The following is a 27,861-nucleotide window of genomic DNA, read 5'->3' on the forward strand; positions in this document are numbered from 1 at the left end:
AATCTTGTCCTTATATGGAAAACTTTTTTATTTGAAAAGATATCTCCACAAAATTTTGCATAGAATATATACAAAGATAGCGCTACAATCTCCAAACATATTGTTCCGATCGGACCACCATAGCATATAGTTGCCATACAAAATAACCGATCGAAATCAAGTTCGTTTTTGAAAAACTTGTTTATTTGATAAGATACATATCTCCACGCAATTTTGTATAGTTCAAGACAGCGCTATAAATTCCGCAGAATTTGTTCCGATCGGACCACTATAGCACATAGCCATACAAACTGATCTATCCAAACCTCGTCTTTATATGGAAAACTTTTGTATTTTTTAAGATACCTTCATGAAATTTGACATATAATATTGCGCAGAAGAAAAGTACAATCTATTTCTCGCAGATTGTACTGTTCCCCTGATCAGATACAGATCGAGCCATGAATATATACATAGATAAGCCGCTTTTTTGCTATAAAAAGGCACCTGTGAAGACTGCTATAGCTTCGGTGCGCCCAAAGTTAACGTTTCTCCTGTTACAGCCTAGGTTTCTACGATTAAAATTGCATCACATTTTTCTCTAAAAATTCTTAAAATTAACTAGGTTTATTATATCTAATATCAGTCCACGGCTTAGCTCAATGATTAGGCTTATTCTAAATTGTGTTGCATTCAAAGTCAGCACAAGGAAAGTGCAATATGTCACTGGCCCTCACCTGACTAACCACCCTCGTGTGTCCCGTTTCTTTTATCGCCAAGCCGTTGATCGCTCTTTGTGTGCTACCAGTCTTGAGTAGCCAATGAACCCTTCCATATCACCTACCGTTTAAAAGTTCCATCGATTATTTTACTTTATTTTCTTTAGATATATATTTTTTGTTGTAGCTAACTAACCGGTTATTGCATGCCACTTTTGCGGCAACACTCCTTTCTACAAGCACAACGCTTCAGCACGCTGCACGCCAGTTTATGTATTGTTTAGCTATTGAGCCGCTTTATTGCCCGTACTCTGTGGCGTGTATTAGTTAAAGAGCACTTTAATGTACTCGCACGAGTGTTGTTGCAGTTGCAGCATATGCTCGATGGACTGCTGTGTAGCACATACACATACATACATGTATATGTGTCTATGTATGTTTATATATATTTACATTGCAAGCATGTGTTGTCAGTAGTTCGATTGTTTGGCTCTCGGCTTTGGCTTTATGCGCTCGAAGTCGATTTTTATGCTGCCTCATTGCCTGCAATATTGCTTGTGTTTAATTTTTCAACATTTTGCCATATGGTGTTGTATATTATTTACAGATTACAGCTTACATTGTATATATACATACATATGTATTTCTGTGCTGCTGCATGCTATTAATTAATGCTGCACTCACAGCAGCAATTCCTGTTGATTGCTGCTGCTTTGCGGTCACTTTTCCAATCTCCACCAAAGTGTGTGTGTCTGTGTAGTTCTCGCTTCATGGCTTCATATTGCCACTTTTCATGCGCCTCACATTGACCGTGTTTTCCGTTTTCTTGTTTTGCCATTCGCTTGTTCTAAATGGAGCAAACTCCTTTCTTTTTCACCAGCATTTCGTTGCTCTATTCGGCGCTGCTAACGACAGCTGTGTTACTTCTGCCACAAACATATACACATGTCTACGTTTATGAAAGTTGCATGCAGAATTTCAATGCACAGCGTTGCATTGGTCGGCTGTTTGTGTGTGCATATGTATGCTAGCATTTAGTTTATGGCCTATCGGCACTCAAACGTTTCGTTGGTAATGTCAAGTGAACGTTGGCAACCCGATTTACTCGCTGATCAATGACCATACCGTCAGCTAAAGCGGTCAACTGAAATTTATGACATATTTTGCGTGGACTTCTTTAGCACTTTTACAATTCAAATTTAACTGTGTTACTAATTTTTTGACGTTGTATTTACATATTGCCAACTATTTGCGTATTTTGCATATAAAAAGACACTGTTAAGGATTTAATCGCACTTTAAAAGTCTCGTTTAGGTTTTATTGTCACTTAGAGGGGTATAACCATTTGCAAGTCAGAAAAAACCCCTTTCTGGTGACATTTTCATTTCGAAAATTGTTGCTTTATTTGATTCCTTAGCCGTTATCAAAGGGAATATAAGAAAAAAGGCCTCTGGATGCGGGACATTTTTTTCTCATTAGAATTATTGACACAAGTCCAAAAAGGAAAAATAAAATATTGTTATTAATTTCGATTTTTGATAAAATGGTCGTCTCCAACAAAAACAAAATCGGTTTCACAGTGGCTTCCGAGGTTGCATGGGTTTACGGGTTTCAAAGAAACGATTTTTCGAGAACTACTGAACCGATCTTCATGAAATTTTCCACAGGTCTTTGAGATACAATTCTTAAAGACTTGGACGAAGGATTTAAAATTTTAATTTTTTTTTTGTAAAAATGTCTGTTACGGACTGTTACATTTGGTGAGGCACGACTCTAGAGCATTCAATTAGATCTGCAGTTTTCTGAAAGCAGTGGTAAGGTTGCCAATTGACGCTAGCGGTGCATAGGTTGCTGTCATTTTGGAGTCAGGGGTGATCACTGGAAGGTCTGCTATATAAAAAATGATAAAAGAAAAAATTATAATAAATAAAAAAATTAAAAATGATATTATTCGTGATTATTATTTATTTTTGTCTTATATCTTTAATCCTGCATTACTCTTCCTATTTTTATTTTCAAATATTTCCATATTACTTATTTTAATTTTAATTACTTTGCCTTATTTTAACGTTTGTCTACCCGCTAAATTCTCTTTTTGCCATGCGCTTTACCTCACCTTTTGCTATTGTATACTTCCATGTTTGTTTTTCTGCGCTGTTGCATGCATAATTCTATAAGCATTCGCCTTCGCTAAGCTTGTCACATGAATATTGAATAGTTTTACTTTTGCAACAACACGCACACACTGCCAACACGAGTTACATGTATGTATGTCATTAGTGTCATGCACCATCCCCCGCTGTGCACTGCACACGGGCACGCAGATCAACACCATTCAACACTACTCGTGTTTTTTGTGTTAATTGTAATCCCTTTCGTTTGCATTTTAACGCAATTAAGCGTTTTCGCACAAGCGCCTGCACATGCGGCAGCGGGCCGAGTCGAAACTCGCATGTCGCACAAAAAGTAAACATGAATAAAAAGCACTATGAACACATACATACAAGAAACATGTGCAATTACACATTCATACTTAAATAATTGTGAATTTTTTTTATCGCTTGCAAACACATACATATTCATGTGTTAAGTGCGACTGCGCTCCACCCCCTTCACTTGCCGCCTCTACACTTGCCACACACTTGCCATTGTGCGTTGTGGCAGCAAACAATTGCCATGAGTCATGCTGCCTCCAACTGTACTGAACTAACAAAAAAACTCAAGAGAAAAAAACCACAACTCACATGTGTGCGTGTATGTGTGTGTGTCGGATCTCACTCGCGTGAATGGCAAATATAGTCAAGTATGGCACTTTTAGCGCTTTTTGTGTGGAACGCGGTTTTTCATTCGCTATTTATGGCTTCTATTTCATGACTTATTCTTCGTCATTTTCGGCTTCTGCTTGGTCACCAATGTCCGTGTGTGGCGAAAATGTCATTGTCCTTTGGTTGCCTGTGGCCTACAATGTCCCAACAGTGTTTACATATGTATGTTGCTACAAGTTCATAAAATGTCGCTAAATGTTGCATGGAGCGTTTCGCTTTCCCGTCATATTTTGATCTGACTATTATTCTGATTTCTGTCTTTCTCTCTTTCTTATACTCCTCTCACTTGATTTCTTCTTTCTTATGATATTTCTTTATTTTTTATTTGCAAGAGTAATTTTGATATTTTTTAAATATTCGAGTATTGAGTCGATATTTTCCTTTCAACGTCTTGTCCTCGTATATTTGCTTCGCTTCCTTGTCCAACCTTGATAAAGCAGAACTAACGGCATGGTTGTTATTGCCAATGATAACGATATCATCGGCGTATGCCAAGTGTAGATTGAAGAAGTCGCACGATAGAGAAATCCTGCCAGAGCTTAGTATTGCTTACCGTCAGTTTACATAGCCGTATTCGTTTTGCGGGGACACCAAATTCAGACATAGCGGCATAGAGGCAGTTCCCTTTCTTGCTGTCCAGGGCGTCTTTAAAATCGATCAAGAGGTTATGTGGTTCGATCTTCATTCCCAGGGTCTTTTTCAAGATTTGGCGCATGGTGAATATCTGGTCAGTGATTGATTTTCCAGCTCGAGCCACACTGATCCAATATGTTTGTTGGCGGTGGGCTTTAATTTTTCGCACACTTCAAATCGTAGGGCATGCTTTCGTCCGACCGTTTTCTACAAAAAAGCTGATGGATGGTCCGCCGCTTTGTTGTTCTACAGACGGGTAATTGCTATTCGAACTTCTTCTTCATGGACGGTCGGAACGTCTGCTCCATCGTCATCGATTAGATTGATTCTATTTAATTGCTTTATTTGTAGAAACCTTAAAAAAGTGAGTGCTTGTGGCAATAGTACTCTATAGTCTTTGAGATCATTATAATTTGTTTTGTTGTTTCGAGAACTTCGAAGTCTATAAAAAAAAGTACATATTTGGTTAAGAATAATGCATCCTGTTATCTATTAAATTATGAATTAACAACAACATTACAACATAGTCTATCTAAAAAAGGAAAGGACCTTTTTTATTTTCATTTTCTTAACTCAAAGTAATCACAATTACCACACAATTACTAAATTATTTATTTTTTTATTTCTGTTCGCTTATTCCATCACAGCAAAGTGCTCTCAAGCTCCAAATTTTTTTCCGCTGCGGCCGTAGAAACTCACCTCACCTCGCGACTAAAATTGCCGCCAACAAATCGTTTTACTTTCGCTTCTTTGCATCTTTCGTTTTTGTCCATTTCATAGCTTTCCAAATTGCTCTACAAAATTTTACTTTATATTACTTGTCTGCCTGTCAATGCTCATAATTTAGAGCTACATTCGTTTGTACTCGTACATAACAAAGCTGTCTGCGAGCCACTTTCCCTTTCCTACTTACATTAAGTATTTTTTGGAGCATCTACTATGCCACGAAGCCCTAAATCTTTATCTGTTATGTTTTTACATATAGAATACAGATTTTATTTGTACATTTTGCTCAGCCATTGTATATTGATTTTCCGCTTTATTTTTCGTATTTACAAATGTGCTTTCCTGCGAAAATCTTCTCATATTATTTTAGGCTTCATTGCATGCATCAAATTGCCGCCAGTTTGACGAATGTTTCTGCGCCATTAATTTGTGAGCATAATTATTTGTGCTATTTGTCTTAGATTCATGTTTTTGAGATCTCAATATATTCCCGAACAGCTGTGTACCGTCCACTTTTTGTTTATTAGTCATGTTTTATGAGATTTCATTTATCATTCAAATAATTCTGCTGTCGTAATGTAAAACTGCTTGCTAACAATATCTGACTGACTTTTGGATATTTTGGTGTTAGGTAAGGGTATAGTTTCATTGAAAACAACTATGAATTTCGTGTTGTGTACTCATAACTTTTTGAGCTTCCGTGGTAATCAATAATTCTCTCTAAAAGTTCGAAGTGGATGTAAGCGAACAAGCATAAAATCGGTTACTTTTTCGATTTATGAGTAGTTGTTTTACGAATAAGGTATTGAAACTTGAAAGAATAAATAAATAAAATGTAGTTTTAAGCTGTCGAGGTCCTATTATAAAACACAAACAACGAGGAAGTTGTTAAATAATTTCAAAAAAATTTACATATGTGAGTTGAGTATTTTTTGTTCTGCGGTAATAGAAAAATAGGCAACTGTTTATAAACTCTCGAATAGAGAAAGATCTCTCTACTCAATTCTGTGGTATAAGACATATAAAATAAAAAATGATCATTTGCAACTTTGTTTAATTTTTGAAGAAGCAGCCGTCGTATTTCGATTAATTTTTATATATTTAGAGAAGTTATACCCTATTTAAGCGGTGATAAGGTGATTTTTCTCAAGTTCGCCAAAAGCAGTCATATGTTTGTAGCGGGTTTTCCAATAGCTCGTTTGACAGTTATCCCTTTAGGAAGATCTAATTCCAAAAAGTCAGTCTACCGGGTTTTCCAAAGGGGATAATATGATTTTTAAGTATCGTTTTGGCCACTTTTAATATTTTTTCATTGTTTGCAGTAAATTTCACTTTACCGAGGACCTCAGTTTGTCGACTTCAAGACGTTTCCAGAATTGGGACTGTCTCAAACCACAACCTGATGGGTTTTGAGAAAGGAATTGGGCTTGCATCCGCATAAAACTTTTTTCTTTCAAATATTGTGGGTTTATTTAAAGTCATTGGTCTTAAGGAATAAACCAGACTCTCTTTCTCTCAGTATTCGAAAATTGTATTCAATGAATTTGTTCTTGCAAAAGAAGTCGTGGGCTTCACATTAAATAAAAAAGAATAATTTTCTAAACAATGAATCTATTTTTTTGAAAAGAAATCATATCACTTTTACTGGAGAAGTATACTGAATTATTATTCTGGGCTGGGTCGTATTCTTTAAAATCTAATGAGTTTTATTCCTCGAACAATATTATCAATAGTGTATTAAAATTAGGTTCAGAATATACTTAATATGTGCTGATCTCTATAATGAATTCCGGGTGAATCTCTTTAAGTCGACACAGCTGAGCAGCCACTGTGAAATCCAAGCCCACTAAAGTTTGTAGAATGTTTCGCCATTGTACGGTGTTGCTTTCTCTTCGAGCATGAGTATCTAGTAACATTTGTTCTCAACAAAAGTTTGAGAGTTGTTGGACTCACTATCACTTTACAGAACTTCAATGGCCCCTAAAATGGAGTATTTATAGTACATACTATATTTTAGTGTTACAACGAAATGTATGACTACTTCTGACTATAAGACGTGGTTTCAAAACTTGGTCTATAAAATTATTGCTGAAGCAAAACAGACTGGTTCAAAAGCATTTGAAATTGCAATAATTAAAAAAACACATATTAGGGTGAAACCCATTTGAAACGAAAGAAAAAATAACAAAAATGAAGAGCAAGATAATTTACGTGCGGTGAAGTCGGGATAGTGAAGAGGAGAAGGGCGGGATTGGGTTTTTAAGTGTTAAAAACGATTTATCTCGATTTCCGGCAAAACTACGAGTTCTATAGAAAAAAGTTGTATGGCATAGTTGTTGGTAATGAAAAGTTCTACAACTTTTGCATCAACAAGTTTTGGACTAACCTCAAAATTTATGTGAAAAATTCAAATTACAAAGTTTTTGTTTTTTTTTAATTATTTACTATTTTTTTTTTTTCATTTCCTTTAAATTATTTTTGATTTCATTTTTGTTATTTTAGCTTTAATTTCTAGTGGATGTTATCTTAATTGTTTTGGTTTTTTGTTTTCAAAAATTATATTATACCCAGTTCTAAAAATAATGTTCGAATTATTTACATTCTGCTTTCAAAAACTATCTACCCTTTTCTAAAAAAAAAAGCTTTTCCAATTATTTACATTTATTTATTTTCACTTTACAAATAAGCGCTTCGCCATGAACAACAACTCCTGTAGTTGTACTTCAAGTTGAAACAAAATTTACTTTTCTTGTACTATTTCCATTTTGGCTCATAAACAAAATCAAAAAATAACTGTTCGGTGAAAGAAAAAAAACACACACCTACAAAACACAATTTTTGGCATTTGAAATTCGATATTAACTCCATGTCGCGTCAATGGAAGTTTCGACAGGCAATGTGTACGTATTTGAAACCAAAACCAAATAATTAAAGCTTCTAACCAAATTACATACATACAAACATACAAACCGCGCTTGATTGTGTATAACGGAATAAAACTAAAACAAAAAAAAAAATAGAAAACGAATAAAGTAAACATTTATAAAGAGAAAAAATTAGAATTTTCAAAATTTTGAACAAGGCGAAAATCAAAATTTCAATACTTAATGTCAACGTGTAATAATTGTGCGTGTGTTGTTGTTGTTGAAAGCGCATAAAGCATGGCGCCGAAATTTCTAAAAGATATAAGGAAATATTTGTACGTTTACTGTTGCCAAAAAAATGCCGTTAACATGAAAACAAAATACACATCTGCATTTTGATACATTTTTCAAAAATATTGAGAATGCAGGAAACCGATAAAAGTGTCTATAAAAGCAATTTGGAAAAGTTGTTTAAGCGCAGCTTGTAAACAAGCACCCGTAAGCGGTTTGTGTACCGCAACTAACGGCAACTTTACAGCAATAAATATAATTTTAAGTTTTTTTTAATGAAAATTCTTTAAGAAATACATTTTTTTCAATAACCGCTTGCTTTGTTGCAAATTAATTTTTATTAAAAACAATGAAAGTTGTGCTAATATATACTCTTCTTCTCTTTGTTTTTTGTTTTTGTAGTGGTGGTGGAACACAGGCTGCTGGAACATCAGGTACCGGTGGTGGTGGCGGCGGCGGAGGTGGTGGAGGCGGCGGAACGCGTAACACAACCAGCTCTGGCAACATGTATGCCACCCGCCAAGCTGTAGGCGCCTCCACGGGGGTACTTATGGTCGGACCAAATTTTCGTGTTGGTAAAAAAATTGGCTGTGGTAATTTCGGAGAACTGCGTTTAGGTGAGTGCCAAACCGATATACAAATAAACCAGAATTTCTATCAAAGCAGAATAAATAGCAGATAAATATATAAAAAAATAAAATAAAAAATATGCTTACAACAACCATCGGCTGCAACACTGAAAGGCTGACATACTTACATACCCACAAAGCTCATTTAATTTATTTGCAGGAAATCGGCACTTAATTTAAATTGACAGTTGTATGTTACGCGTGCATCTGCGACAAGATTATACCATTATTTTTGTTTTTTCGTAATTCTTCATTTAAAAAATACATACATACATACAAATGTAGCCGTGGTTATTGCTCATTATTCTGCGCTTAAAATAAATATAATATTGCCTATAATAACAGCCATCTAGTAGGCTGACTGATTAGTTAGTTAATTAGACGTAAAAACCCAGTGTCGTCTGTCGTATCGCTATCAGCAGATCTACCTATGCTGCTTATTTCGCTCTGCTGGCTTATGCGCTGGCTGATTGATGGTCCGACAGGCAAGTATTGGCTTTCTAATTTAGTTCAATCAAGTGTACTTATTGACATCTAGACATATTTGCCTATTTCAGTGTTGATCAGCACCATATGAGGTTGTAATAAGTTGAGGGGAAAAGAGTATATTTTTGTACACCACTTCGTACGTAAGTGCACACTTCGAGGTAATTTTTTATTTGGTTTCGCCACTTCTTGCGAATGTCAGGAGAGCAGTTTTTCTCAAATCTCTAAAAACGATATTTTATGGGTGAATGCCAAGCTTTTGTTTTATGTCTGAAGACAGAAAATTTCATGCCCAAATAAGTAATTCTATCAAACTCCTTAAAATAGAGAATACAGAAATTTTGTTCTTTCAATTTTAAATCAAATGCTCGACATAAAACCATTAATATTCCGGAGCTTCAATTACGTTTAAATTCTCAAAATTTCTCTAGATCTGCAATAGGAATGTTGCTGAAATCTTATTCGGCTTAAATATCATTCGTTAAGTTAGGTTAGATTCGATTCCCAATCTTAGGGCATGTACGCCAATAGGGCCTGTTGAAAGCCCATCACTTAGGGAGAGGCTAGCCTTACTGAGAGCAAAAAGATCACTAGATCTCTTGCGATGGACCTTTAGCCAAAAGGCTTTTACATATGTACCGCTGGTGGCCCAGCGCTGGCTAAGCTTCTGCAAAAAACCCAGACTTCTCTGAGTCTGATAGCCTTACACACACATACTGATGAGCGTATGTGTGTACACATACTGATGAGCGCCGCTCGTTGGACGCTCTCGAGTTTCTTTGAAAGTGTGGTATTTTCTACTCTAATTACGATTCTAAATACTATTCAATTCGAAATTGCTTAGCGCTGAGCGCTAATGTCTCAACTGTAGTACCTTTGAGCCACTGGATCAGGTTTGGAAATAGCTAATATCCTTTTTTAGCAAGAAGCACTTCCAAGGTATTCAAGATAGAAGTGGGTTCCAAGAAAAAACTTCCTGAGTTATTGTCTGGCCACCTAGCCTCTGTTTCGAACTTGGCGCGATAACGGTCGCCATTGACGGTTACGTTCTCACTAGCGTCATTTTTGAAGAAATATGAACCAATGATTCCACCGGTCCACAAACCACACCAAGCCATTGTTTTTTTCTGGATAAACTGGCAGCTCTTCAATCTCTTCAGGTTGTTCTTTCTCCAAAATATATCATGGGGCTCTTCGCTGAACAAAATTTAGTTCGAAAACGTCAAATATTCTTTCCAATAGTCCATAGAGCGAAGCGATGTCGCTTGGGAAGGTCTTCAGTTTTTACACAAGCTTGTACTCTTTGAATTGAAGATCTCAACTTAAAATGCGTCAAGTTGTTCGTGTGCACTTTCAGCTACGGTTGCTATATTTTTTTCCCTGCGTGCTGGACGTGGTCTATTCGGTCGAATATTATCCAGTAATGAATGCTGGGTCTCAAGATAAATGATGGTGCTGCGAAAAGTACGCTCAATAGGCCGATTATGTTGACCATGCGTTGAGCGAAGCGCGCGAAACACATTCTTTACAGAACGTGAATTTTCGTAATAAAATTGAACGATTTGTAAACTTTGTTCAGGCGCAAGTCTTTCCATAATGAAATGTCAAGCTGTAATGAACACGTGATCACACGTGATCTGTCAAAAAAAAGGCTATTGAAAAACTTGGATCATCCGTTAGATACCTCATTTCAGCGGCATAAAGTTTTCTATTTAATTTAGTAGTTCATTTATCACTAATTTGTTCGATTCGTGGCTCTCCAATAGTCATTCACATGCTGCAAGTGGAAAAAATGGCTTATTATAAATAACAATTACTCAACGAATATATTTAGTACTCTTAGAAGGTTAACAATAAAACTGGCATATATGTGAGTGCCCTTCCCTTTTCACTATCATTACCATTGACAGCTGCTACACAAGTTCTACCTATAATTTTCACTCCATTTAATAAGGTGTTTGACTTGTTCGACTGACTGTCTTTAACTCGTACTTTGTTCATGATTTTCTGTTGTTCAGCACTGCGTTATTTCCCGTTTGCTAGCAACCTCGTTTCAAGCTGTTCATTTTTTTCGTATTTCCTCGTTCTTTGTTTCATTCGAAAGTTGCGTCTGAACTCAAATCATCTTGCATTTTATTTCTTTTTAATTCTTGTATACCTGTTTTCACAGCTGTTCGTGTTGCAACATGCTTTTATGTATGTATGCATTCTTTTGTTACTCATTTGCTTATTCCGAGAAGCACGAAAATCCATGGCTTTTCGATCTTTGTCTGTTGATCTTTCATGTGGTGTCACATTTTATTATGGCTTGCATTGTGAAATTCAAATAAGTGAAGATAAGTGATGTGGCTTTTATATTCACTACTTGTAAGTAGATACCGTTACTTTTCAGTAAAAAATTACTAAACGTGTGACAAGAGGCTTAGATTGAACTTGAGTTTAGATAAGCTTAAGTTTAAATCATAGCTTTTTATCATTTAAGCTTAAAAAGCTCGGTATTTTTCTTTGGAGAAAAGTTTTTGTTCTACGAGTATTTGGGAAAAAATTATATTTTTTTGTTCGATATTAATTTATGTTAAGTCTTCTTCTTTCTTCCTAGAAACATTCAAGTGTACTTATTTAGTAATTATGCTGTTGGCACTATATACTTTGAAATATTTAGCAGTCCCTCATCAAGTCATCTTCAGTAACTACGTCTACTCAACGAAAATTACTATCGGAATTCTTGGAGTTCAAAAATTTCGTATTCTCTTTATAAAAATGCGTTCTTATGAAATAAGCTATATCTTTAACCATACATATCCTTCCATTTGAATACCTGCCGTGGTTATGACCTCCTCTTCCTATTAATATAATAAACGTTCCGTTTATCAGCGATCGAACTCCGCAAAAAAACCGGAGGCATATTTCAATACCTGCTCTCATTTTTCGTTATGAGTTTTAAAATAAAAGTTATAATCTCAAATGTTCTTCATTAATTGGGGTACTCACAACGTGTCAAAAAGCATCGTAAAATCATAAATTTTTATACTATAATAGTTAGTTTAAAAAATTTGTTTGTTGGATTGCACACTAAAATAAGTTTACGCAAATACAACTCTGAACGTTATGTTTTCGGATCGTTATAACTTATAACTTTATACTATGCGAAACCCCTAAATATGTTCGCTTAGATTCTCTTACATTCGTTGAAATGAAAACTTCTCGTTCATATAAAGTCGTAAATAAACATTATGGATTCCAGGAATATGAAAGAAATGGTTCAAAGGCAATTTACTTGTAATTTCAATTATCTAATTGCATATGTTTTCACTCATGAAGAAACATCCAAATCAGCTTATAAAACTTGTAATTCATTTCAAGATCGCGTTGTCACGATCAACGAACGTTTACTGTGTCCAATGCGATTGTGAAATCAAAGCGAATTGCCAGCAAAAAAAGTAGAGTGATAGCTTAAATTTTTGTCTTTCCCACACCTATCACACAAATTTTTCTTAATATTGAAGCTCACACGATCACACAACGCGATCGCCAATTAGATCACAAAAAGTAGTGACTTAGAAAGCCATAAAGAGTAAATGTTTGCTCTAACATTACTATACAGGTCAACATCACTATACTGTAAGTAAATTTTCGATTTATTAACAAAAATATCAGTTTGAAAATATTATTACCACGATCACTTATGCACATTGCTCGCGTAAACTCTGAAACTTATTGATATTGCACAAGAAATAACGTAACGTTAATCGACTATAATTTTTTAATGTTTCTTGAATATGAATAACTCCATTTACTGCAGCAGTTTACCATTTTTGAACGTTTTTCGTTCTGCAAGTGATTGATCACACAGTAACTCATACGAATAGTGTGACCCTCTTTCCACCACATCCTTAATAATGCTTGAAACTATCAATAAATACATTTATTAATCCACAATAAGTTTGCGATTGTACAGTTAAGCCCATAACCAGTTTCCAGAAAGCGTTTTTTTATCTTTGTTGTTTTTCCGCAAATTAATTTTTTGTGGTGTTGCTGTCGATCTATAACACTTGATCATATTTCATTTTGCCCCCATTCGCCATTTTATTTATGCGAAAGCACAATTTATCTGTGCTTGGTGTCCCTTTTACTAAGCATTTATATTTATGGCTTTATTTAGTTTCAAGAATACGATTTTTTGTTGCAAAGTTGTCTTAAATTTATTGGATATAATCGATGCAAACCACTGAGTGTTGACCAGAATTTATTGTTTGGTAGGGTATGAATAATGAGTAATGGGTGTTTCAGTGCTGCTTTGTAGTTAATAAAAATGTGTTCATGAAGGTATGTTTGAAATAGAAATCAAATTCATAAAAAAGTGACTATAATATGTAAGATACTGATCTGTCTACCCGTCTATCCGTATATGCCCTAATTAGTCTCTCAGGTTTTGCGATCTATGTCTGAAACTTTACAGACGTCATTTGCTCGTCCAAAAGCTGCTCATTTGTCGGCTGATCGGCTTAATATAAGTGACATAGATTGTTCCGAGAAAGAGAGAGGGCAGTTTTGTATTGATTTTGAAACTGCTATTGAGAGCTGGTTGTTGTTGTTGTTACGTGTACCTAATACTCGTTAGGGATAAGGATTAGATAAATTGTCATCAACGTCATCCAACGGTAGGCCCAGGAAACGTGCTGTTTCGATAGGGTTGACCAAAGGGACAAGAGTGTCAGATGTGTAGGTTTAGCAGGGCATGGAAAGAGGGGACTCATTGCACGCTGGACATAAGCTTGATATGTCAACGTATTTTCTGGATAAGGAAATATGGAATTTAACTTGCTACAGCATCCAGAACGGATCTGCGCAAGGGTTACTCTCTTTTCTCTCGGCAACTCGAGCGCTTCGTCTGTAATGGGTGATGGTTCGACTCCAAGTACGTCATTCACTGAGAGCGAGTCGGGGAAGATGTTAATGGCTCCACTGTGGATGGCGGTCAGTGAATGTATGAAGATAGTTGCGTCCGAAGTCTTGTCGGCGTATTGTTTTATGTCGTCGACGTAGTTGAGGAAGGACCTCTTGATGAAATCATCTAGGATTTCTGCGAAAGCACCCCAGCAGATACTGCATGGAGAGTTGTTCATTATGCTCCTTAACTGAGAGCATACGGCCCTCACTATGCAGGTGTTCGAAGGAACACATCAAGAGGCATCCTGTCGTAGTCTGGAGTGCAGCATTTTGAAAAGTCTGCAGCTTCGTCGTCTGGGTTTCACTTCATCCAAGCGATCACATTGGTGTGGCGTAATTAAGTACCGGCCGGCCGATTGCCTTGTATGTTCTCAACAACGTTTCTTTGTCTTTTCCCCATGTGCTGCCGGCTAGCAACTTCAAGATTTTGTTGTGGCTCTATACTTTGGTAATAATCACGTTCCGGGGGCGAGTGAAAGATCACAGGCTGTCGAAAGTCATACCTAAAATCATAGGATTGTTGACAGTCGAAATCTTAAAGCTATCGACTGCAATATTAACGTCAAGCATGTACTCCTTCGTCCAGTTTTTGAATATGTTCACTGTGAATTAAGTGGGTGAGCGTTAAGTTCCGTGCAGCGAGGAGGCAAGTAAGGTCGAAAGATAGCTGTTAAAGAATTTATCTTAAATTTTGTATTTCTATTCAAATTTTGTGTGCGGAATCGTGGCAAATGTTGGAAAAGACTTACGGCGACTCAAAAACTCAAGCCTACAAGTGATACAAAGCCTTCAAAGACTATCGGGAGATCGTTGAAGACATGCCTCGTACTGGACGACTTTCGACCTCTTTAATTGTTAAAAAAATTATAAAAATATTAAGGATATGGTGGTTGAAAATCGTCAGGCAAGTGTTAGAGAGATCGCAAGAGCGCTCGACATTTCTCGCGAGTTCGTTCGAAGGATTTCGGTTAATATTTTGGGTATGAAACGTGTTCTTGCTCGACTCGTTGCGATAAAGCTGAAGTTTTTTCAAAAAGAGTACGGTAAATAGGTCTCTCTGGTTCAAAAACGCAATGAATATCATCGACCAGTCACCGTATTTATTAGATTTGGCTCCGTTTAATTTTTTCTTGTTCCCCAAACTGAAATTGACGCTCCCTGGAACCGGTTTTCAGGCGAAACCAAATTCGCTAAAGGAGAAAGAAAATTGGACATTTTTGTATCATTTTGGCGGATCAGCCACCTAACCTAACCCTTTAAGTGCTAACATTCATACTTTCATATATAACTTCATGAATATGTGCAGTGCTCGATTCATTTACTCAATCGTCACCAGCGGCGCCCAAAAGCAAAGCACCAACAAAAAAAATCAGCAAAAATACGATAAAAGTTAAAAAACCTCAGCCGGTAACATAAATACTCACAGTGGATAAGAGTTCATGTCGGTATGCGAGTACATACATACATACATATACATATACCGTACTGGGTGCATATGTGTGTGCAGCTACAATATTTCCTTTGGCGCTTTTTCGCAACAGCAACTGGGAGCAGCTGTTGAGCGATCGATCGAAATGATCTTACTATGTTGTATTTCATGTTGGCTGTTGTTCTTCTTGTTTTTGTTGTTTTTGGTGTTTTTGTGTTGTTGCGGTTTCATTTGCTGCTATTATTTTTTTAACCATCATTAATTGAAGTGCAGGTTGCTGTTTCTTTGTCCCCCATTTTCACAAAGTAAATATGTACATTTTATATATACATACATATGTACATATCTTTATTTATATGTATGTACGCATGTAAGTTTATAGCTACGTATGCATTTGTGTACATTCTCGCTTTGTCGGATGATTCATGCCCGCCAAGTTTGCCGGTATGAGTCGGCCCCATTGGTTAACCGATCTCGCTTGGTTGCCCGTCTGCTGTCGCCTGTGCTCAAAGTGGTGTGCATAAATGCGCATGTGTGTGTATGCGTAATGTATGTAGTACGGTGCAGTGATCACGCCTTTATAAAAAGCAAATCACAATGAAAAAGGAAAAACCTGAAGCAAACTTAACTTTTAAGCTCTGCAATAAAATAATGGTAACACTTTGCAAACAATAACAACAATAGCAGCGGCTATAACAACCGTTTGTCATTTACCTGAGAATTAGCTTTTTTTGCTTTTTGCTCTAACCATAACTCCAGGCCGCCATCGATCGGTGTGCTTTGCTTAAACTACGTTTTGTTATCTTCACAATTTTATCGTTTGTGGTTTTTCGGTTTGCTTTTTATTGTCTCACATCACAGTTACTATCTTTGTAGCTAGTATATAGTATGTTTGTTGAAATAATCGTTTTATTTTTATTTTGTTTTCATAAATTATGTTTTCCGCATTTACTGATTTATCACTCTCAATTACTGTGTTGAGTTTGGCCTGATTGGAAACTTGTAGATAACATACGATCGCTTAAGCAAAGTGAATGAAAAGTATAAAAAAGTTATGAAATTAAAAAAAAAAATATTTAGTAGGAATAATCACCAAATTCATACTTATAAATAATAATAATTTTGTTAAGGGATCACATGGGTTTCCTCGGGTATAAAACAGCCTTCTTTCAACAATTTTTCCTCATAAAAAAATGAAATATTTTATTATGATTTTTTATTGTTACTAGCATATACTTTTAAACTCGGCCATTGCGACGCCTTTTCCGGTGACCGCTCGGAAAGAAGATACCCCGCGTTGGCAGAATTACTCTTTACGGGATCATCTTAAGCGAAAAATACGTGTTTTAGTTAAAACTTTAACATAGAACTTGGACGAAGAAAAAAAACTGAGAATTGGATTTTTGGCGGACATTTTTACAAAAAAATTAAAATTTCAGTGAAAATTTCCCGACATTTTTTTTTCAAATAGAAAAAAAATCCTTCGTCTAAGTCTTTAAGAATTGTATCTCAAAGACCTGTGTAAAACTTCATGAAGATCGATTGAGTAGTTCTCGAGTAATCTTGCAAACCGACTTTAAAAACACAGTTTCGAGAAAAACACGTTTAGAAACAGCGTACTTAGCCTATCTAGCTCCGAGCGCAAAAGTTTTCAAGGCTGTATTTCGAAACTATTATTCAGATCAACTTGAAAATTTAGGACAATATTCTGGAGGTCTTGTAGAATTTTAATAAGACTATAAAAAAATCGACTTTTTGAAACCCGTAAACCCATGTAACCCCTTAATAGACAACCTATCATTCTTGATCTCAAACTATGCTGTAATTAAATCCATGCACTGTTTAGTTAGCTCTAATTTAATTTGACAGCTGTCGGATCATTAGTTTGTGAATTATGTCATTCTGAGCGAAGCAACTTTTATTATAGTGAAAAAATGGATAAAAAGGCATCTCGTGTTTTGGATTGATCAACATTATTTGGACTTTGTACCAGGGAAATCAACCGTTGAAAAGTGGTTTGCTAAGTTTGAACGAGGCGAAATGAGTACCAAGGACGATGAAGGCACTAGACGCCCAACAAGGATGTTACCGACGAAAACATTAAAAAAAAGTTCAAAAAATAATTTTGGATGATTACAGTCATGAAGTTGTTTGACATAGCAAGCACTCTAAAGATATCAATTAAACGTGTACACCATTAGCTAGATTGTTGTACAGTTTCGACGTCATATTCATAAACCCTCGTCTCGTCATCAGTAATGATGCATTTGATAAATGAAGGGTCCTCAGCTACGTTGTTAAGCATCCCTTTCCTATCCTCTACTCGACGCCGGTTTTGCAAACGACTCAAGAATCTAACCTTAACCAAAATGTGTTGAGTCTAGCCATAAGAGATGTTAAGATCCTCTTCTATCTTTTAGATACATGAGATTCAAATGAACAACTTATCTATATATGAATCTTATGACCAATATATAATTGTATATTTGCAAATCTCTCCGTTTTCTTAAAGTGAAATCGCCTAAAATCAACATATCAGCATAACCATAATTCTCGCTGTATCTTGGTGAGAGGATCGCATAATATCTTTCCTTAAGTAGCTTTGCCAATGCATAAATGCTTGATTATATCTTTTACTGAAAGTATTGAAGTTCTGCGAAGATGTTACCAATTCTCACATGATTTATGAAAGAAATAAGTTGTAGGATTGCAAGGTAAAAGCGTTCTAACTCATCAGTTATTCTATAACGGAACATTTTTTAAACTTTTTAAGTGATGATTAAATACTGCCTAATTGAATGAAAAATTTGTGTGCAAATATTTTTTCGATAAAATTATTACTTTTTTCTTTGAACACATTGCTGCTGACTCAAACTGTAGTTTTTTTATTTATTTTTATTTTTCTTCAGTTTTTTTCTTTTTGTGTTGCTTCATCATTCTGTTATCACAATTACGTAATTGTGTTTTATTATATTAAATGATTTGTCGTAAACAATTATGATATTCGCCTTGGTATTGGTTAGATATACATATATTTGTATATGTATGGTATCTATGTATATACAAATTTGTAGATTTCTAATTTTTTCTGATTTTAGAAGCAGTAATTTCGTTGCTATGCAGCTCACAGTTGCTTTAATATCTTTTGCACCAGCCAGCATTCTGTAGTATAGATGGATCTGTATATACATATATGTACATAAATTTACAATCTTTCTACCTCATTCATTTAAAACCCACACATGCTTATCACTTTTTCCATAATCTTTAGTAATTTCGCTTTGCTTCCATTCTTATGCTTAATTAAAAGAGATTTTCCGGCTTTGAATTTATTGTGGTTTTACCTTTCATCATATGTCTTCATTCAGCGGCACTCATTGAGTTTTCAATCCCCAAGGTACCTGCACTCACCGCTCTTCACCCCTCCTTCCTAACCTCACTTTCACTCTTCTCTTTTTTTTAGCACTTTTGCTAGTTGCTCGTGTTCTTTTGCATGTAATCTTCGTCAACAAAAAAGTTTCCGCCAATTCCAATGAAATGTCGAAAGTGAGCTTAAAATACTTCAGATATTCTCTCTTATTCAACGAAGCAGTTATGTGCCGTTGGTATTGTTGTGGCGCGTTCGAAGTATGAAAGCGTTTTTAATGCGGTCCATAATCGGTTTATGTACTCGCTTTATTAGAACTTCAAGAACAACTTGATGGCGATTTTAATTAATGACGTAAATTTTAATTTGCTTCAGCACCGAGAATGAGAGCATAACTTAGGATTCGTCGAAGTTGTACCAACGAAATCGATAATTGTTTTAGTAGTGTTGGTGAAATGGAATCCTCACGGGTTTAGAATTGAAATTCATTGTTTCAAGAACATATTTTAACAACTCGGTAATCGGTTCACCATTTTCTGGATAAAAAATGTGAAATATGTTGCTCCACTGTAGTCTCGTTTTACTCTAAAAATATCTCTAGATTGCTGATCATAGTTAAAGATTTTTTACGTCTTATGCTTATAGACATGTGTCAATATTTGGTATATCACCCAAAATGATTCATGATTCAAGGGGAGCGGTTTTCATTACCGGAACTCCAAAAATTGTTCTTAAACTACCCTTTTAATTAGTAGTGAATATGGGACTGTTTCGGATATAATTGAGTCACACCAACTAGCTTGTCTTTTGTACTAGCTTTAGAGAGCTCTACAGGAGCGGAAGTTTTGAAAATAAATTTTCATGATTTTTGTTCTGGTGTAAGTTTCCGATAGAAGAGCCTCCAAGAAGTTGTGGCTTAACACCATTAGACTACTTCTCGGCTATAATCGCGTAAGCGGTGTCTACGCCTTTGTGTTGGTCATTGAATAAGTTGAAATCGTTCACTTTAGAGCCAGCGAGTGGCAATTTGGGCAGTGTGTTTCGGATCATTATACTGTAGAAAAACGATCTCTTACCTCAAAGCCCTATAAATTTGACTGAAAATTATTCAAATACTCTTCCATCTAGCGAAACACCAATACCATAAGACTGCCTCCACCATATTTTACAGTTTGTCGCATATGATGTCTTCGAAGATTTGCATCTGGCCAGTAGTACTGTTTGCCATCCGATTAGATTTTTTGATTTTCGTTTCATCCGACCAGCCAGCCTTTTTCCAGTCTTCCACGGACAAGTTTTTATGTAATAATATTTTTATTATACAGGGCAGGTTTCTTCTGTTTAACCGCGGCCACAAAACTAATTCTTAAGTTCTCCGAACGGTCCATTCGCTGACAGCCTCCTTCGGTATTCTATTAACCGCTTTAGTGAGTCGTCACACTATTTCCTTAGCATCAGCGTTTGTTACCAATTGTGAGCGTCCCTCTACGTTCGGGAACCAACTTCATTGCATTGTTTTCTTATAGCCAACTTCCGATCGGGTTTGCTTGCCACTGTACATACATTACTAAATGAACGCAAGTGTAAATTCAATTTGTTGATGAACTCACATAAAACTTGCCTAATTAATTTGTTAGAGTGTACATCAGAAAATAGCATTAATAGTAATGACGTCACGTAAGCGCGCGCTGAAAAGAATCAAAACAGAAACATAATAATATGTATAATAAAAATAAAGAGTGAATGAACAAATGGGGAGGGAGACAACGTGCTCTTTGGCGCGTATGCCTCAGCCATATATTCAAATCTGAAAAATCAACTAATGAATGTCACAATACTATATGTTTATGCACCAAATCTTTGGATTATTACTAAGTAAGTTTCGAGGTTCCCTACTTTTTTTAAAGAAAAAATATTATACAAAAACTTCAAACTTAATTGTGTATCATTCGAAAGAACATTTTTTGACATTTATTTTTTGAAAATTATCTCTTTCAAATGTCGGCTGCGCCTCCGTTTCAGATGGTTCATCCCTTGAGTCCAATACTAGTAACTGGTGAATGACACACGTAATGTTTTGCTCCAAGGCCTAAATCGAAGTGGGATGCTGCGCATAGAGTTGATACTATATACTTGTATATAAGACATAATATTTGAAGAAATATGGACCGATAATTTCACCGGCCACCAAACCGTTTTTTTCTGGCTGAAGTGACAGCTCTTGAATCTCTTCAGGTTGCTCTTTGTCCCAAATGCGGCCAATTTGCTTGTTTACATACCCATTGAGCCAGAAATGGGTATCATCGCTAAAGAAAATTTGGCTCGAAAGTCAGATCTTCTTTTGGAACTTTTCAGAAGCCCATAGAGCAGCGATGAAAGCAAGCGATGTCGCGTGGGAAGGTTGAACGGCTTGAGTTCTTGCTCAAGCTTTCCTCTCTCTTTTTTAGTTGATAACGCTGTGAGATTTTTTTTTTGGAAATTTTGAAAAATATTTTAGTTTTGAACCAAACTCGAATTTGACGCAAGTCTAATTGTGTATTAACGAATTTTATTATTGTTTTTTTGTTATTTTTGTTTGAAAACATGTGTTTAGAGTTGTATACAATTTAAATGATTATCCGCCAGTCTGTCGGTTCTCATATTGCAACTAAGTGTTGCAGTTTCCACAGCTATACTAGCAATATGCTATCTCAATTCTGTTTCTTCTCGTTTAATTGCTTATTACTAGGGCGGCACTTAGCACATCTAAATGTCTGTACTGAATATAAACGGTTATTCCATGTCACATAGGTCTGATTTCTCTATGGATAGTAAAAAATGTTTAATTTCCTAAGGTGACGAGATATTTGTGTACAATATATGACTAAGCTTTGACTATGCTAGATATTTCGGTAATATTTTCTTTTTACAATTAAGAACCTCTCTAATAAGCATACACCATTTTTTTGTGATGTATGCTATAAAGTTACAATTTTTCAAAGTCAGCCGACATGCATGCATTTTTATGCGTTCTTTTATTTCACTTTGCGTTTTGTTCCTCGTTCTGCTTTCACGCCTGCGTCGTTATGGACTAGAATTACCCGCACAAAACAAATAGAAAAACCGTTATTTTGGCTATATTCTATATTTTGGTTTTAATCGGTCAGTTTGTATGGCCTGACCTACTTACATCCGATCAGAAATTTTTGTTGTCGGATATTATAGAGTTGTCTTAGAAAATAATCTATGCCAAATTTTTGAAAGATAATTTGTTAAATAAAGTAGTTTCGATATACAATTATAATACATAAATGCACAGGTAAGTGCAAATATCTAATAGAATTTCAAATTGTGTTATATGGAAAGTGTGCGTGGATTGTGGTCCGATTTCACTCACATAACATAAGAATGTCATATTTGGTTGAAATCGGTCGGACGGTTCTTGAGATATTGTACCTCGACAATTGAATGTCACTGGCTTACATTATTACTGATTTGTCGCGCGTTTAGAAGCTAACAATACCGTTATGTGGGGAGTGGGCGGGGTTATCATCCGATTTCATCCATTTTCATATTGTCGGTCTTATAGTATTTGAACCAAGCGACTTTAGCTCCAGTAACTTTAAAGGTTTAAGAGATACATATGTACATTAAACCTATTAGAAGGCGTGATTTCGCCCACTTTTTCAAACTTTTTTGCCCACAGGTGTCCCTTGAAGCATTAAAAAAGCGTTTATATCTTTATTATAGTACCGAATTCAGCTCACTGTCGTTGTTTTTGTTTTCATAGCGAGCACACAAATGGCGTATCGAAGACGCTCCTTATTTCTTTGTTCAACCAGCTGACCAACTGAGAAACCTTTAGTGAGTGCTCTTAAAATTTCCACTGCGTTTCCCTTTCAGTGAGCAGCTGAGTAAATTTTCATATTTCAATATGCACAGTTTCAATCATAAACTTTATATCAATTATTTATTTTTTTGTTTACCTGCAATTCGATTGTGTGCAATGTCATTTTTGCCTCACCTCTCACTTGTCAATGCTAAATTGAATGTCAATAAAAGAATGTCCGTCAAATTAAACTTGAGTATAACTGCAAATATTTAACAGCAGTCTCTAACAGTCTCAGCTTGTATTTTTTTGTACTTCTACAGGCGTAACAGCGTCAGCTTCCCACAGCACAATAACAAGCACGCGAGTGTTAGTTAACAGCAACGTTGTATTTATGTTGTTGACTTTAGTCATTGACACAATTGCATTTTCAATTGATTTTTTATGCCTACATATTGGTAGTAAATGCGCGTCCATTAAATTTGCACATAAATATTCATATAATATATTTTGCATTGCCCTCTCCTCTCCTCCCTTTGCCTGCAACAGCACTTGTATGCGTGTTAATGTCCATTCATTCATCAATAATTTTATTTGCAGAAATATTTTTTTCTCTTTTTTGCCAAGTGATAATATTTGTTTGCTTTGCATTTATTAATTTATTTGCAGGTTTCGTTTAATTTATTTGCGCAAAAAGCTGTAAAATTGTTTTTATTGTATTTAATTTTTTCTTGCATCGCAATTTATCGGCTACAGATTAGTTTTGCAGTCTCAGTGTATTGATTGTGTTTACAGATTTTGTTTTGTTTACTATTCACAGTTATTTACGTAACTAATCAGCGTTAATCAGCGTGTGCAAACTTGTTTTACGAACACGAGAACGTTATATAGATAAAATACTCTAAGAGCCAAAGATAGTATAAGACTTTGTTCATAATTTTAAAATTCCTAATTTATTCTTCAAAATCTATGCCGTCTCCTTCAAAGTAATACGCCCAATACACTTGTGTCAACGTGTTTTTCCAATCCTCGAAACAGTTGTTAAAGTAAATTTCCAAAATAATAGCCTTCAATGCTCGTAGTGATTCACGTTTAATGTCAATTGGCTCAAAACGGTTTCTCCCGAACGTTCGTTTGAGTTCGCTAAATATCCAAAAGTCACACGAAGCTAAATCAGGCGAATACGGTGGTTGCAGCATGATATTAGTTGAAAGTTTGGCAAAAAACTCACGAAGAATCAATGCAGTATGGAACGGTGCATTATTGTGGTGCAAAAACCAAGAGTTGGCCCATAATTCTGGCCGCTTTTTACGAAAAGCTTCTCTGAAATAGTATTCCTTGTTGATAGTTTATCCGGTCGGAAGGAATTCGGAGTTCACCACACCTCGTCAATCGAAGAAAACTGTCAACATAAAATTGTTTTCTAACCTGCTGTGACGTGTTTTTTCGGCTTCGGCTTTCCTTTGCACGATATTCGGTCGACTTATCGTCAAGTTCCGGGTCGCAAGCATAGATCCAAGACTCATCGCCAGTAATAATACGTTTCATGACATTCTGATCCTTCCGATATTCCAACGATGCCAGTAAAATCTCTGACTGATATTCTTCGATTCTCGGGCACCAATTACTTTTTCTTATTGACGTGTGGATCATGAGTTGATGTTGACCGCCGCCCTGGATGTGGTTCATCGTCCACGTGTTCACGACCCTCTTGGAATAATTTGCACCAATCAAAAACACTTGCTGGTACATTCTGAAGGATTCAGCTCCAGAAATTTGGTTCCGCACACAAAATTTAGAACTTCTTTGTTGAATAATTTCATCGTAAAAATCGCCTAAATGCATCATGTGTTTCCATGTTAGTTGAGCCATAAATGGGTTGGAAAAAATATGGGTCAAAAATGTCAGATTTTTTGGGAACTTTTCAAGTGCCCATAGAGCGAAGCGATGTCTCTTGAGAAAGTCGAGCGGCTTCAGTTCTTGCACAAGCTGTATTTTGTACGCTTTCCAATTAAGATATCGACGTAAAATGCGCCAAGTCCTTCCATACGTCAGACCGAATTGTTGCGAACGGCGCCGAATCGATTCGCCATGGTTTGCGTCTACACTCTCAACTACGGCTGCTATACTTGTATTTTTCTTTACGGCGTGCTGAACGTGGTCTATTCGGTCAAATATTATCCAATAATGGTCTCAAAATGGCTGATGGTGTTGCGAACAGTACGCTCAGTAGGCTCATGTTGACCATAAGTTGAGCGAAGCGAAGTTGAACATGCCTCTTAGAAAGTTTAAAACTTGCGCCTGAATTACCCTGTAGTTTGAGTAATTATCTAATTTCAAAACTTTAGGGTGCACTTTTTCTGTCTAATATCTTTTATAATGTATTCCCAGCATCCCCTAAGAGGGTGAACTACTAACAAAACGGGTCGATATTAGGTTCTTTCCCTCGGCTGCAAGAATTGGCACTTTCTTTTACCAAAATGTTACCCAGTTCCCGCAATTGGTTTGTTTGGTCGCTCGATTTTTAGTGGAAATAACTGCAACAGCCGGTATGGTTGACCTATTTCCTTTTTCCATCAACGCGTTCATTGAGTTAACGGAATATCCAACTCAACTTTAATCATCCATCCATTAACAGGACGTTTGTATGTATGTTACGTCGACTCGCTGAGTTTTCACGCACACAAATAACAAGAAATAAAAACATATACAATATTATGCCAGAAAAATGAATATTTTATTTCCTTACTTTGCATTTCTGCGTCAATAGGACGACGGATGTGCTTTTTTGGTGGCAGCGGCAGCGGTGGCAATGGCAGCGCCAGTTCAAGCGGCGCTGATGCAGCAGGTAGGATAAACCTGTGCACGCAAACGAATTTGGAGCAATGGAATGGTTTTATGCGCAATTTTTGTGATTGTTTTTACGAATACGGCATATATCTGTGCGCCAAAAAATTAATTTGCATTTCTGTGTATATTTTTTTTTGTCATATCTATTCGTTGCCTGCTGGTGATGCGGTGCTGATGAGTGCATGATGGAAATGGAACGGCAACTGCGCAGTGTATTTGTACATCTGTTTGGTTATGTGTAAGACTGTGAGGCATAACAGCAGTGTTGGTTGTTGGTGTAAAATATTTTATATACATATGTATGTTACGTACTGAAATTTGAACTTAAAAAATATGTGTCAGCATGGACTGCCATCTACAACATCTATAATTTAAAGTGTCCTTTCGGGGAATGCCTGCTGTTTTAACTGACCAATACTGCGAAAGAATTGAGTTATAATTTTTATTGAGAACTTTATTGAAAATGCATATTTCTGTAATTTATATGTGCATAGTTATGTAAAGCATTTTATTGTATGTGCATATAATTAAATATTTTCAAACATATCTTTAAATATATTTTCTTTTGATTTCAGGCAAAAATCTGTACAACAATGAACACGTAGCAATAAAAATGGAGCCTATGAAGTCAAAGGCTCCACAACTACATTTAGAGTATAGGTTTTATAAACTATTAGGATCACATGGTATGTAATCGCTTTCAATTACTTAAAGCTATTAAAAAAATATTACAATATTTAACCGTTAACTACTGAATCCTTTCCCTTCAACTAAAAACTCCAATTCTGCATATTACTTCATTTAAGTTGCTGCCTAGAAATTAAAAGTGAAAAAAATCGAAATTTCTAACATAAAATTATACTAATTTTTTGAAATAGAAACAACCAAATATTTTTTTTTATTACAATATTTTTTTTTTTAATATTTCTTGAAGGCGCCAAATATATATATATTTTTTTAAATATTAGTTAATTTACGAAACAGGATATGAAAATGAAAGCTTGTTCTCGATATATATAATGTGATAGCAACGACTTTAGTTGCTCTATATACCAGTAAAACAATGTGAAAGCTCCATAAATCAAAGCTTTTCGAATAGTCTAGTTTAAAGCTTTAGAGTAGCCAGAAAGTTACTTTTACGGATTTTAATTTAAAAATGGAAAAGTGAAAGCTCTTTAGCTGTTTAATATAAAGCTTTTCGAATTACTTGGTGCAATAGCACAAATTTTAGAGTAACTACGCTAGTCAAAAGTGTGAGTGCAAGCTTATTCATAAGATTTTTGTTGACAGTATAAATATTTGGAAACATTAATAGTGTCACAAAGTTGCTTTTACAATATTTTACGGATTCTAATTTAAAAAATGGAACAGTGAAAGCTCTTTAATACAAAGCTTTTCGAATTACTTAGCCTGAAAGCAAAAACTGTAGAACACTTTTGGAGATACGCTAGTTAAAAATTTATAAGATTTATGTTTTAACATTTAAAGCTTTTTATAAGAAGTTCAAAAAGCTTCAAAATTTTATATTAATTTTTTTGATAAGAGGAATAATTTCATTCAACTATTAAGCACTATTTCCAGTTATTTATTTGGTTGTTTCTATTTCATACGCTTTTTAACTTAGTGAAAATCCCACCTTTACCACATTCGCATATAAAATAAATTCTTGTCGTAATTTTGCTTGTTATAAAATTCAAAGTTTTGCACCGTTATTACCTTCGAAGGTCCCCTCATTGTGGGCAAAGGCACATTTGTTATGAAAAACCGAAGGCTTCAATATCTATTATAATTAAGTAAGAAAAAAATAGATTTTCTCGAACATATTTCGAAGGTCGGTGCGTAAGTGAAAAATTAGAAATTCCCCACGGACAAACCGCACTAGAAAATGAGCTGCCAAAAAAGCAAATAAAGAAACATTAGAATTAATATTTTCACAAGTCTCATCATACATATCTCAAAAAACAAATTCTTGTAATAAATCTACACACTTAATGGCTGTAGTAAATACACATGCAAACATATTTTGAAATCGAGAATAATTTGTATAAATTTTTTTTTATTTTTTTACATTTGTTGTATATTGCATTTAATTGTTGTTGCTGTTGCTGCGCGCGTGCTTTTCATCTATTGCTAAAAAATATAAAATATATATATATTCACAAATATAAATCCATCAACGCACACATCCCGCCAAAAAAATTGTAATGACAACCACCAACCTTTGCTCGTCGCGTGCCAAATAATCGTCCAATCGATGAATCCTGCTGTGCTGTGATGCTGTGCCACCGGATATGCTACAACCGCT

At 35.5% G+C, this 27,861-nt stretch overlaps 1 protein-coding gene across 46 annotated transcripts in view; it reads left to right on the forward strand.

Annotated features, from left to right (window-relative positions):
* LOC105227104 (casein kinase I) overlaps positions 1-27,861 on the forward strand; it is a 112,504-nt gene that overhangs the window by 49,001 nt on the left and 35,642 nt on the right. For 20 of the 46 annotated variants that reach the window (XM_049448888.1, XM_049448875.1, XM_049448876.1 and 17 more), the window contains 3 exons: positions 8,440-8,654; positions 25,477-25,554; positions 26,132-26,242. In XM_049448888.1, the coding sequence (XP_049304845.1) occupies positions 8,543-8,654; positions 25,477-25,554; positions 26,132-26,242 (301 nt within the window). In that variant the 5' untranslated portion in view covers positions 8,440-8,542. Of the gene's footprint in view, positions 1-7,603; positions 7,783-8,064; positions 8,082-8,439; positions 8,655-25,476; positions 25,555-26,131; positions 26,243-27,861 lie in introns of those variants that run through there. The other 26 variants (XM_049448901.1, XM_049448910.1, XM_049448903.1 and 23 more) reach the window with 4 other exon arrangements.

This window comes from Bactrocera dorsalis, chromosome 2 (genome assembly GCF_023373825.1).
Source record: "Bactrocera dorsalis isolate Fly_Bdor chromosome 2, ASM2337382v1, whole genome shotgun sequence".
Classification (NCBI taxonomy): domain Eukaryota; kingdom Metazoa; phylum Arthropoda; class Insecta; order Diptera; family Tephritidae; genus Bactrocera; species Bactrocera dorsalis.